At 42.2% G+C, this 13,866-nt stretch overlaps 1 protein-coding gene and 1 non-coding gene across 2 annotated transcripts; one reads left to right on the plus strand and one right to left on the minus strand.

Annotated features, from left to right (window-relative positions):
- The first annotated feature begins 663 nt into the window (after positions 1-663).
- LOC136206922 (probable pyridoxal 5'-phosphate synthase subunit PDX1) lies at positions 664-1,248 on the plus strand. The gene has a single exon (XM_065998129.1). It carries the CDS (start codon positions 664-666, stop codon positions 1,246-1,248), a length of 585 nt encoding a protein of 194 aa, XP_065854201.1.
- Positions 1,249-2,116: 868 nt separating this feature from the next.
- Positions 2,117-2,223, minus strand: LOC136207705 (small nucleolar RNA R71). Its single transcript, XR_010676834.1, has one exon. It is a non-coding gene; the product is annotated as a small nucleolar RNA R71 (small nucleolar RNA).
- Positions 2,224-13,866: the final 11,643 nt, after the last annotated feature.

Consider the following 13,866-nt stretch of genomic DNA (forward strand, 5'->3'; position numbering starts at 1 on the left):
TTGTAATTTAATAAGGGAAAAGTACAAAAATAAACCTTGTGGTTTGGTCCATTTTCAATCATATACTATGTGGTTTAAAAGTTTACAAACTGGTACATTGAGGTTGATTCCGTTAGCAAACAAGCTCTAAAATGACTAACGGTGTTAAAAAAGCTAAGGTGGCAGTGAAAGTCAAAAAATCTAAAGGTTATTTTTGTCCATTCATTTATTTTAAATTTTATAATTTATTATATGTTTACAATTTTAGAACTCCCCAATCCCCAATTGACACCACACCTCTGCTCTTTCTCGTCTATCTCTCTTCTCTTGAACCGTCCTCCTCCCCTTCTCTTCTTCGTCCTCCTGCAATGGTAAAGTAGTGAGATTCTTCCTTTCTTTCTTTAAAGCAATTCTCTTCTCTTTTACCTGTTCTTTTCGCTCCCAATTCCAATTCCATTTATAGTTTCCCTTTTTATTTTTTCAATTTCTCAATCAAATCCGGTACTTATTCCCACTCTGTTTTGATTCCTTCCTTTTTTCCACCTTTTTTTGGTCTGTTGCCACGTTTTTATTTAACCAAGCCCCCCTTCTCCACCGCCACTCTATTCTATCGCCACCGTCTCTTCCTCTTCTTGTCTGTCTGGATTACACTGTTCTGTTCTTCCTCATTTCGTTATCCTAGAAATGGCCGGAACTGAAGTGGTAGCACTTTACGGTGATGGATCAATCACCGAAGCTAAAAACAAGTCCCCCATCTCCCTCAAGGTAGGCCTTGCTCAGATGCTCCGCGGCGGTGTTATAATGGACGTCGTTAACACCGAGCAGGCCCGAATCGCTGAGGAAGCAGGAGCTTGTGCAGTTATGGCTTTGGAACGTGTCCCTGCCGATATCAGAGCTCAAGGTGGCGTAGCCCGCATGAGCGATCCTCAGCTTATTAAAGAAATTAAATTGTCTGTTACTATACCAGTCATGGCGAAGGCTCGAATCGGACATTTCGTGGAGGCTCAAATTCTTGAAGCCATAGGTGTTGATTATGTTGACGAGAGTGAAGTTCTGACTGTCGCCGATGAAGAAAACCACATAAACAAACACAATTTCCGTATCCCCTTCGTTTGCGGTTGCCGAAATTTAGGGGAAGCTGTACGAAGGATATGCGAGGGAGCTGCAATGATTAGAACGAAAGGTGAAGCAGGGACAGGGAATATAATTGAAGCGGTGAGACATGTGAGATCTGTGATGGGAGATATAAGAGTATTGAGGAATCTGTGAGGAGAGTTGAGTTGTCAATTGGGGATTGGAGGAGGTTTTAAAATTTTTAAAATATAATAAATTATAAAATATAAAGTATTTGAAAGGACAAAATTACCCTTAAAATATTTTGACTTTGACTGCCACCTCAGCATTTTTAACACCATTAGATAGAAATGTCTATGTTTGCTAACGGAATCAACCTCAAGGTACCAGTTTGTAAACTTTTAAACCACATAGTATATGATTGAAAATAGCCCAAACCACAAGGTTTATTTTTGTACTTTTCCCATTTAATAATTTTCAATTACTAATTTATTTATTTTTCAAATTCTGTTTTGTAGGTAGTTTCGGTTCGTGTAAGATTTCAGGTTCATGCGCAGTTCTCGAAGTTCAGGCATTGAACCAGACCCTATAGACCCAGAAATTGAGAAAACCATTAGGAAGAACAAGAAAAACAAGAAAAACAAAAATAAGACTCCAGTAAAAACATATACCGAGCCAGAAAAAATGGCAGATCCACCAACACTTATGGATTACGCTAGGCCAGATGTGGCCGGTGTAACCAATAGTATCGTTAGACCCAGAATCACCGCAAACCAATTTGAAATTAAGCCAGCTTTGCTTAATATGTTGCAAAATAATGTAACATTTTACGGGTTACCTAACGAAAATCCTAACACCCATTTAACAAATTTCCTTGAAATTTGTGACATTTTTTAAAATCCCAGATGTGACTGCAGAAGCAATCAAACTTCGCCTCTTTCCTTTCACTTTGAAGGATAGAGCCAAAGAATGGTTAACTTCTATGCCAGCCGCAACTTTTGCCACTTGGGAACAATTAGCCCAAGCATTTTTATCAAAATATTTTCCTTTAGCAAAAACCGCAAGAGTCATAAAAGAGTTAACATCTTTTTCTCAAAATGATAATGAGAATTTTTATGAGACTTGGGAACGTTTTAAATAACTTCAACATTTATGCCCACACCACCAATTACCCGCTAAACTTTTAATGCAAACATTTTACAATGGACTAAATCCTACAACTAGGGGTTCATTAGATGCTATGTCGGGAGGGCTATTTATGAAGAAAACATCAGCCCAAGCAAGAGAACTTTTGGAGGAAATGGCAATCAACAGCAGTATGTGGCCCGCGGAACGTGGACATATACCGGTGGCAAAACCATCATCCTCAACCACACCATCAGTTAAAGGTATAGTTGAACTTGATCCAGTCGCGATGTTACAAGCCCAATTTTCTGCCTTATCACACAAAATTGATAGGTTTATGGCACCGTGTGATTCTAATGGTAATCCAATCCAAACGGATGTGGATTACGAAAACATGGGTGAGGTCGAACATGTAAATTTTGCCCAAGGGCAAAACCAAACTAATAATCCTTATTCTAATACTTATAATTCTGGATGGAGGAATCATCCTAACTTTAACTGGAAAGATAACAATAACAATAATGCAAGTGCTAATCAAAATCGTACCACTAATTATCAAAATCAGTCAAGAGATACGATTAGCACTTTATCTTCTAAAATCGACAAGTTTATAGATGCTATCGGTGGAAAAATAAGTAATCACGACGATGGTTTTAAACGGATCGAAAATAAATTCGATCAGCTTATTAAAAACCACTCATCTAGCATCCATAATTTGGAGGTTCAAATTGGTCAACTTGCTAAATCAATTCCATCCCGAAAAGAGAGAAGTCTTCCAAGCCATACGGAAGAAAATCCGAAAGAACATGTGAAGGCTATAACTCTTCATTCAGGGAAAAATTATCAAGGGCTAGAAATGCCCAAAGATGTAACATTACCAGGAACTGATTTACCAAAGTCCAAAGAAGATATCTTAAACACAAATAGTTCACCATTTGACACAAGTACCAAAACTTTTGTACCCAAACCACCTTTTCCACACAAAGTCCGAAATAAGGACTATGACAAACAACTTCTAACGTTTTTGGATAAACTTAAAAATTTGCACATCAATTTAACGTTTATGGATTCAATCACGCAAATTCCTAACTATGGTAAGTTTTTAAAAGATTTAATTTCAAAGAAAATCAGTTTGGAAGGAATTTCATCCATTTCGTTAACTGAAGACTATAGTTCAATCGTGTCAAGTAATTTGCCCAGTAAACTCAAAGATCTCGGATGTTTTACTATTCCGTGTAAGTTGGGAGATATTGAATTCCCAAGTTGTCTTTGTGATTTAGGAGCAAGTATAAACTTAATGTCGTTGTCTATTTTTAACAAGTTAAGTTTAGAAGAAGATATCAAGCGTACCAATATGGTTTTGCAATTAGCGGATCAAACCACTAAGAAACCATATGGTATAATTGAAGATGTTTTAGTCAAAGTCGATAAATTTATTTTTCCTACCGATTTTGTTATATTAGACTTTGCATATGATGTAAATTGCCCTTTAATTTTCGGTAGACTGTTTATGAACACGGGACGTGCTCTAGTAGATGTGTCGGAAGGGAAGGTAGTTTTAAGGATAGGAGAAGATAAGATCGAGTTTAATATGAACAAAGCGATGAAATACCCTATGGAGGAATTCGCTTGTATGAAACTTGATTTAGTCGAGGAATGTGTCAATGACGTTATTCAAAGTGAAGAAATAATTGAACCTATAATGGGTGAGGAATTAGAAGATAAGGACCCAGAGCCTTTGATTCGAGAAGATGGACCAGTTCCGCCTTCAATTGTAATACCCCCTAAATTAGAACTTAAAGAGTTACCCAGTCATTTGAGGTACGCTTTCTTAGGCGAAGGCGATTCTCTACCTATAATTATTTCTAACAAATTAACAAATGATCAAGAAGAAAAATTGAAAGAAGTTGTTAGAAATAGGATAGGAAGTATGGGATGGCAAATTTCAGACTTAAAAGGAATTAATCCTAATATCGTAATGCATAGAATTCACTTAGAAGAGGATAAGCCACCTAAAGCGGATAGGCAAAGACGCTTAAATCCGAACATGAAAGAGGTAGTCAAAAATGAGATTACTAAACTTCTTGACAATGGAATCATTTATCCGATTTCGGATAGTGAATGGGTTAGTCCAATCCATTGTGTACCCAAAAAAGGAGGCATAACTGTTGTTAGACGAGGTGCCGCGGCCTAATCTCCCGGGCGGACCGGGGGGTGGACACCTCATGGCGACGTAAGCGGTGATTGGCACCGAAAGCAACCAATCGTGGAATCAAGCTGCTCGGCAGGACCGGAGCTCGGAGTATGGAAGAGTCGCCACCCACGAATGGGAAAATGAACACCGATCCCTTGCGGGAGACCGGTGAGGGTTCGGGAAACTTAGGTACGAGCCGAGAAGGCTAGCTCCTTTCCGGAGAAAGGCTACTAGGCACCCCGACATCGCCCGGTTATGAACCACCGGCCTCCTACTCAGCGTGTTAGGCGATAACGGACTAATCGCATATTTCTTTAAGTTTAAAATTCATTTGAAACCTTTTCTTTCTCGTTTTGAAAACTGTTTTGAGCATATATTATTGAAAGCCACTTTGGTAAAGAATCACCCATTTTGCATAGATTTATAAAGGAGAGAGGGGGAGAAGGGAGAATTAATTTATTTACAGTGTGTCTTATGCCTCGATTCGTATGTTAACTCTACACTAAACTCACTCCCCGAAAACGAGTTTATTTACATGGTTCGTACCTTAATCGCCGTTGGAGCGATTTAGGTACGTTTCAAAACCCCGTTAATTTACATGGCATCTACTTGAATCGCCGTTGGAACGACTCAAGCGTTTGAAGACGTGGAATAAAGAATTTTAACCCGAAAACGTGGTTAGGCATACAAGTCAATTTATTTTGTACAACCCGTTTAAGAAAACGATTCAAAACTCTATTATTTGTAATGAAAAACAATTTTAATTACAAGGTTCGCCTAATCCGTCGTTGGAACGAATTAAGGTTTTAAAACGTGACGTTTTAAGAAATGGTTTAAAAATGTCAAGAAAACGTTATTTACACTTTAGGAATGTCTAGAAAAGCTTTATTTTAAACAAAACAACTTAAAATCTCTTTTTGTGATTTAATTTCCCCTTTTTCACTCAATTGACCCTTACTTGAATATAATTACAACAACTAACAAATTAAATTCAACTTCACCCAACCAAACATGTTTAAAGAATATATACCTATAGGAAATCCAATTGGAGAATAAATATACATATTTATACATATATGTAAGAATAGTAAAAATGGTAATAATATAGATTAAATGTAGGATAAGGAAAGTAGTAATACATATAATACCTTTTTATCCTAATTACAACTATGTGAAAATAAGGGAAACTATAAAAACTAAAAATAACATTTAATTTCCAAAATAGTTTTACCCTATGATAGCTAATATAATTCAAATGCCAAAGAAAACTATATATATACATATATACTACTTTATAACATTAAATCCAAACGAATTAAATTTCAACATGAAATAAATAAATATATAGTACATAATAAATAGTTATAGGATTAAAAAATAATTTTTATAAACATATTACACAATAATATACATATATATACAAGTAGAAATGTCAAAAAGTGGGGAAAGGAGGGTAAAAATTATGATTTTCGGTTTCCAGCAGATTACCGACGGGAAATCCGTCGCCAATCTGCTCTTAGTGACAGAAAAGGTAGAATTACAGCAGCACTCCAAAACTTTCCAGATTCGTTCAAAAGCTTTAAATTAAATCTAATTCAATCGTTTTGGATCTCCGAACTACCAAAAATGGATCATAGTCTATAACGGAGTTTCCTAAAACGACGTTTTTATTTTAAAACGTTATTCGGAAATATCTTTTCAAAACTTATAATTAAAACGTTTTTAATACCTGAACTACCTTTTAATCGGATCACGGTTCGTATTGGGATATTAAAACGAGGTTTTTTATTTTAAAACAAAACCGAATTTTTATTTAACACGGGATAAATAAATGCGAAGAATTAAATAAAACGTGATAAATAAATGAATAACTAAATAAATAAAATTATAACATAAAGATAAATAAAGAAAATAAAATAAATGAAATAAATAAAACGAGTCTAGTCCTCGGATAATACCTCAAGTTCGGTATTGACGGTTGAAGTCGGTTGATTCCACGAATCGTGCTTTTCCGGTGTTTTTGTGTTTTTGGTAAAAATTTTAACTTTTAGGAAATTTGGAATTTTTAGGGAAAAAAATGTTTTTTTCCAAAAAAAAAAAAGATTTTCTCTCTCTAAAAATGTTTAGAGTGAGAAGCTCCTCCCAAAAAGTCCTCCCTGAATGCATGGGAATCCGAGCCTTATATAGGCAAACGGATCCCCGGAACTTTGGGCGACGCCCGAAGAAAATTGGGCGTTGCCCAAAGTCAGTTGGGCGAACGCCCAAGCTAGTTGGGCGAACACCCAACTATTGTGGGGCGTACGCCCAACTTCAGTTAGGCGCGCGCCCAACCAGCGTTGGGTGCGCGCGCCCAACTGACGTTGGGCGTTCGCCCGACAATTGTCGGGCGTCCGCCCAACGTCGCTGGGCGCTCGCCCAGCGGCTGCCGGGCGCGCCCGCCCAGCGGACGTCGGGCGTGCGTGCTCCACGGTCGTCGAGCGCGCGCTCCGCGCTGCCGGGCATGCGCGCCCAACAGACGTCGAACGTGCGCCCCGCGCTGCCGGGCGCACGTCTAACTGTCGTCGGACACGCGTCGGCTGCCGCTAGGCGCTCGCACCACGTCGCTGAGCACTCGCGAGACGTCCACTTGACGACCGCAACTCACATTAATTTTTCTTTTCTTATTATATATTTTTGTTTTAAAACTTCCGGAATCAACCGCTTCGGCCGTCTTGTTTACAGGTTTTCGTCACAGGTCCTCCGACTCGGTGTCTACAGTTGCCCCTACTTTCCTATTTTGACAGTGATGTGTGTGTTTTGAAAACGTTTTTTGCTAACGCAACACATGCAATGTAAAACATATAAAAGTAAGAGACACGTAAAGAGTAGGAGGAAGAATACCTGACCTTTGCGCTGCGCGTTCCGGCGTCGTTCTCGATCCTTTCTATCCTTGCCTTTGAATCAGCCGCCGGCGGATGGTCTTCTTACGGACCCTAGCCTAAGTTGACTGCGGGTAAAAATGGCTCAAAAGCAACCTTGGTGCACGACCGCGAGTAAGATGGCTCAAAAGCGACCCTGGTCTACGACCCGGGGGGAAATGGCTCAAAAGCAACCCTGGTCTACGATCGGGGGGGAAAGTGGCTCAAAAGCAACCTTGGTCCATGACCGCGGGTAAAAATGGCTCAAAAGCAACCCTGGTCCACGACCGCGAGTAAAATGGCTCAAAAGCGACCCCGGTTCACGACCGGGGTAAAATGGCTCAAAAGCAACCCTGGTCCACGACCGCGGGTAAAATGGCTCAAAAGTGACCCTAGTCTACGACTGTGGGTAAAATGGCTCAAAAGCAACCCTGGTCCACGACCGCGGGTAAAACGGCTCAAAAGCAAAGGTTCTTTCTAACAATTCTGAATTCTTTTAAAACACCGTTGTCTGTATTTTCTCACTGGAGCTAGTGTCTTGGAGGTTTGAATGGTTCGATAGGAACGACTTTTTAGTCCGGAATGATTCAAACTAATAATTATTTTTCTGTTGACTGTCGTCTGTATTTTGACTGGTGCCGCTGTTCTGTAAAAATCGGCTGTCGTCTAGAGTTCCATCTTGATATTATCGGTCACTGTTTGGCAGAAATGCAGGCTGAGACGGACTGTAAATCGGAGGTCTATGCACCTGGTAAATAATTATTTACTTTTTACCTTTATGTCACATCGTACCTTTTTCACTATTTACGAGAATGCCATTCCCCATTTCTATATAAGGTGGTGGGGTTTCATTTCAACCCCACACCTTCTCTCTCTTCTCTCTCTCTCTCTAACTTTTGATTTGGATTATTCTCGCGATGGATTTGGATCAACATGATGGCACGAAGGGCATGGAGGAGGGTTTTGTGAACCTTACTACAATGGACCCTTTTCAGGACCCCACATCTCATCTGAGCCGGACCCGCTGTAACCAGGTAAGTACTTTCTTACTTCCTCGTCTTTTGACTAAATTTCTAGGCTTTAGTATCCCTACTTTGAACATGATTTGCATGCTAACCCCTAGGTTGCCTTAGAAGACCTTAGCTAGAAAACATGAATTTCTTTGCTTGCAAGTAACACTTTATTTGTCTCTTTGGAAGAATGCGAATTATATGCATGTGAATATTAAACATACGAGCAATGCATGCCAACAGTAAAAACGTGAATAGCACGTGAATAGTGAAAACGTGAATAGTGCATGTGAATAGTATAAACGTGAATAGTGCGCATGAATAGTAAAAACGTGAATAATGCACGTGAATAGTAAAAACATGAATAGTGTACGTGAATAGTAAATGTGAATAGTAAAAACGTGAATAGTGCACGTGAATAGTAAAACTCGAATAATGCCCGTGAATAGTAAAAACTTGACTAATGCACGTGAATACTAAAAACGAGAATAGTGTACGTGAATAGTAAAAACTTGACTAATGCATGTGAATAGTAAAACTCGAATAATGCACGTGAATAGTGAAACGTGAATAGTGTATGTGAATAGTAAAAACTTGACTAATGCACGTGAATAGTAAAAACTCGAATAATGCACGTGAATAGTGAAAAACTTGACTAATGCACGTGAATAGTAACAACTTGAATAATTCTCTTTTCCAATGCGGACGAGAGTAGATCAAAGAATAATGAATTAATCAAATCCTATGCAAACAAACCTAAGGGAGAGATTTCACAAAATGACGGTCCAAATTGACAAGATGTCTCTAGGTTAGATTTGACCGAAAGAATAGCTAGATTAACGTGCTTTCATCAGATACAACCCTAAGAACAACATTTAAACTTACCTGTTCCGTTCTTTCCAGTTCATCGACATTTTCGGGACTACGGTAGATATTCATGTGTGGTATTCCATGCTAGGCGCCGCGGCGAGAGCCCGTGTGCGAGAGTTGGGCTTTGAGCCCTTTATTTTAGCGCTGCCCCGCGCCAACGGGGTGTGCGACCGTTTTGGCCTACGGGCCTTATGCGAGAGATGGGTTGACTCGACCCATACCTTCCATCTCTCGTTCGGGGAGATGACGATCTCGCCTCGCGACTTCTCTTTACTGACCGGGCTGCGGGGGAGTGGTACTCCGGTTCCCTTCTCCTTTGATACGATGCGTCCACGGGTTGACCGTGCTAGGTTGGCTGCTTTGATCGGGCCGGGAGTTTATACGGGTGTCAAATCCACCCCGGCAAAGTTCATCACTACCTCGAGACTTTTGAGTCGTAGGGACTTTTGCGGGATCGACGACACTGATCTGGTTGTCCGCAACTTCCTGATATATGCTTTAGGCGAGATGATCTTCCGCACCAAGAGCGGGACCATACATGCGGGTCTTATTCAGGCCTTCAGTGATTTGGACGCGGTGGCGTCTTACGATTGGGCAAGAGCGGGTCTAGCTTATCTGTACAAGTTTCTGGATTTGACTTGCCGGAAGCGTAAGGACTTCGGCGGTTACACTTTTGCTCTTCTGGTACGTGGTTCATCCTTAACCTACTCCTTTTATCTTCTTCGCGCCTTCTGTTCATAACCTTTGTTCTTACAAGCAGGTTTGGGCCTACGAGAGGCGGATTCTTCCTAGTGAGCGTCGGCGCAGGCCACAGGTAGTGACGCCCCCACTTATGGCTCGGTGGAGCGAGTTCGGTCTAGGTACCGGGGAGAGGCAGACGGTGGCGCAGCTCCTAGATTGGATTGATTCACGGACCTTGGGGCAGGTAAATATCTTCTAATCGCGCTAGATTTTTGTTTGATCAGACCTGACTTTTTCTTTGTGCTTTCAGATTAGATTCAGGTGGGACGACCTTGACTTCGGTCCCGATTACGCGTACGTCACCCTGATCCAGGAGCAGCAGAGCGTGCTTACCGGCCCTTGCGTGCGGGCATGGTACTTGGGTGACCGGGGCATCACCGGGGTTAGTGCCTCGTATTGGACACCAGGCGAGATCCCCGTCTCCATGTTTGCGGTGCGGACTATGCCCTTATCGGTCATTCGTCGGGATTTGACTCGCCGCTTTGCTGGTAGAGATGTATGGGTTCATGTCGGGGGCCGTGTCCCCTATTTATTGACATTATTGAGCGCGAGGGATGCCCCAGCGGTGGCGATGGAGGTGGACCCCGTGGCGGACGTGTTTTCGGGGGAGGCTGTTGCCGCGGTCTTCGGTCAGGAGGCGGTTCCGATGAGTGTTTCGGCCTATTTATTTTTATTTACGAGATAGTTAGTGGTATTTACTGTGCCTTTGCTTGCAGGAGGGTTCGTGGAGGAGTGCCCACATGTCAGATTTCTTCGATGATGCCCATGCTCAGGCGTCTACGAGCGAGCCGCCCTATTATATCGGCGAGTCCTCCGGCGCCGCCCGACAGGAGAGGTCCCCTCTAGGCGTACCCGTCCCGGACTTGGGGAGGGATTTCGCGACTGTTTGTTATGATGAGTCCGGGATGGCCTATGCCAGTGTCGAGATGGCTCCTCCCGTCTTTACGTCGAGGATACCGTTTGATCCCTCAGACGCTCTCCAGACTTTGAGGGAGACTTGCACTGATTATGTGGGGTTGTCTGGTTACCTCCGAGATCGACTCAGCTTGCGCTTTGCTGACCATCTGGTAAGTATCCTCATTTTATTTTAGTGTAGTGGAATGTATGCATATATGTATGTATGATTTCTATTCTTGCCAGTATTTCTTCTTTCCTTTTTTTATATCTGTTTTTTTCTTTTTTTTTCAGAGTGATCTTCACACACATGAGCGGAGACGGAGCGAGTCGGTGCGGGAGGCCGATGCCAGGGTTGGCCAGGTTATCGGGAGAGGAACGACTACTGGTCAAGGGTGATGCGGACAGAGACCGAGGGACGTCTTGCCGTTGAGGAGAGGGTGCGGGAGGAGACTACAGGATGCCTCGCCGCTGAGGAGAGAGTGCGAGTCACCGAGGAGAGGCTTCGAGTCGCCGAGGAGACCCTATCTGCGGAGCGGGCGTCGTATCTGAGGGACTTTGAGGCCCACTGGGATTTCCCTCCTTATTAGGCTTATCATGTATAGCTTCGTAGCTTTTATTAGAATTACCCCGATGTATAGCTTGTGTATAGGGAGTGGGGTAGATAGTACGTAGGCTTTTTATTGTGAAAAGAAAGGTAAGAAATGTATAACTCATGATTCATATTATCTTGCATTCAGTAAATTATAACGATCCCAATCATTCTCTTCAAATATACTCATGCCTTTATTTATTTACAAACAACAGAAATACTTAGCCTCTTATACATTATTTTTATAATTGCTCAAGATATAACTACCGTTACCAGGACCTGCCTTTTTTTTCGGTTTTCAGATCCCAGCGATTTTTCGCCTCTCCTTTTACTATCCCGGAATTTTCAAATGAGTGCCCTTTCGGGTTTTCACCCATTGGGATGTCCCTTATTGTTGCATAGGCGGGTTTTCGACCTATCGGGAATTTTTCTTTTTTTTTTTTTACGAAAAGTATTTCTTAAGCCTATCCATATTGATAGGTTCGGAGAACTCCATGCCGTCCATAGTAGTTAACTTCACCGCTCCTTTGCTTAGTATCTTCTTCACGAAGAGCGGCCCTTCCCAGTTTGGGATAAACTTTCCCCTCGGGTCGGTGTGCGTCACACGGATCTGTTTTAGCACCATATCCCCTTCTTTGATAGGGCTGGCCTTGACCTTTTTGTTGAAGGCTCGGGCCATCCTTCGCTGATATAACTGCACATGGTAAAGGGCCTCCATCCTTTTCTCGTCCACCAATGCTAACTTCTCATACCGCTTCTTCACCCATTCCGTCTCGGGAATCTCTGCTTCTACTGCGATTCTCAATGATCGCTTTTCAACCTCAATCGGGAGAACGGCTTCTGCACCATATACCAAGGAGAACGGCGTTGCCCCAGTTGACGTTCTAACTGTCATGCGATAAGCCCATAAAGCGAGCGGAAGCTGTTCGTGCCAGTTCCGATGCGATTCTACTGTCTTTACGAGAATCCTTTTAAGGTTCTTATTAGCTGCCTCTACTGCGCCATTAGCTTGCAGACGATATGGAGAAGACCTATGATGTTCAATACCGTACTCTCGGAAGAGACTTCTCACTTCCCTTTGAAACTGGACCCCATTATCTGTGATTATGTGATGAGGCACTCCGAACCTGGTGATCAGGTGCTTTTCAATGAACTTCCTCATCTGTTTACACCCCAACTTGCTAAATGATTCTGCCTCTACCCACTTGGTGAAATAATCAATAGCGACTGCAATGAATTTGTGCCCGTTCGAAGCATTAGGCCTCACCTCTCCGATAATATCAATGCCCCAAGCCGCAAACGGCCAAATGGGTGCTAATACGTGCAGTTCCATAGCTGGTAAATGATTATAATCTCCGTGGATTTGACAATCATGGCATTTCTTCGCATATTCGTTACAATCTCTTTCCATGGTGAGCCAATAGAAGCCTTGCCTTATGATTTTCTTTGCTAATACTGCTCCTCCCATATGGGCCCCACAAATTCCTGAGTGTACTGACTCCATTGCCTCCCGGGCTTCTCCAGCATCCAAGCACCTCAGTTGCAAACCATCGGTGTGCCTTTTGTAAAGCAAGTCGTTGTGGATGACGAACTGTTGTGCTAACCTTCTAATCACAGCCTGATCTCTAAGTTCTGATTCTGCCGGGTATGTTCCACTCTTCATGAAGTTTACGATATCGAAATACCATGGCTTTTCATCTGCCCTTAATAGCATTACGTCTTCGTAGCACGGTTTGTGAGATCTCTTCAACACTAAAGGCTTCGAGGCAAGGTTCCGAGGGTTGTCCCAAACTGACACCAAAGTGGCCAGAGCATCCGCTGCCTGGTTCTGTGCTCGAGGAATATGATAAAAACGACATTCATTGAATCTTTGTGCCAACCCTTCTAGCTGATCTAGGTATGGACGTAACCTTTCTTCCCTCACTTCCCAGTTTCCTTGTGCCTGTTCGATGATCAGCTTTGAGTCGCCCCAGATTTCGACATATGATGCTCCCAGTGCTGCTAATGACTCCAACCCATAGATGCACGCTTCATATTCGGCCATATTATTGGTGAGAGGGAAGGATAGCTTCTTTGCCATCGGGATCCTTTCTCAATCTGGTGAGATAAGTAGCACTCCTACTCCGGCCCCATTCGAATTAACTGCTCCATCGAAGAACATTTTCCATGGTATGACTTCTATTGCGTTCAAGTGCTCATCGGGGAAATCATAGTTTATCTCTTCTTCTTCTGCGCTCAGGGGTTGGTTGGCCAGAAATTCTGCTACGGCCCTCCCCTTGATAACCTTCTTCGTTACGTATTCAATATCAAACTCGGACAAAATCAACAACCATCGGGCTAGCTTCCCTGTTAGAGACGGATTTCGGTACAGATACTTCACGGGATCCATCCGGGAAATAATGATCACTTTGTAAGATTGAAAGTAGTGTCGTAGTTTCTTTGTTAGCCATACTACGGCCACGCACGTCTTTTCGATCATGTTATACTTAA

The sequence above is a fragment of the Euphorbia lathyris genome, chromosome 9 (assembly GCF_963576675.1).
Source record: "Euphorbia lathyris chromosome 9, ddEupLath1.1, whole genome shotgun sequence".
NCBI lineage: Eukaryota > Viridiplantae > Streptophyta > Magnoliopsida > Malpighiales > Euphorbiaceae > Euphorbia > Euphorbia lathyris.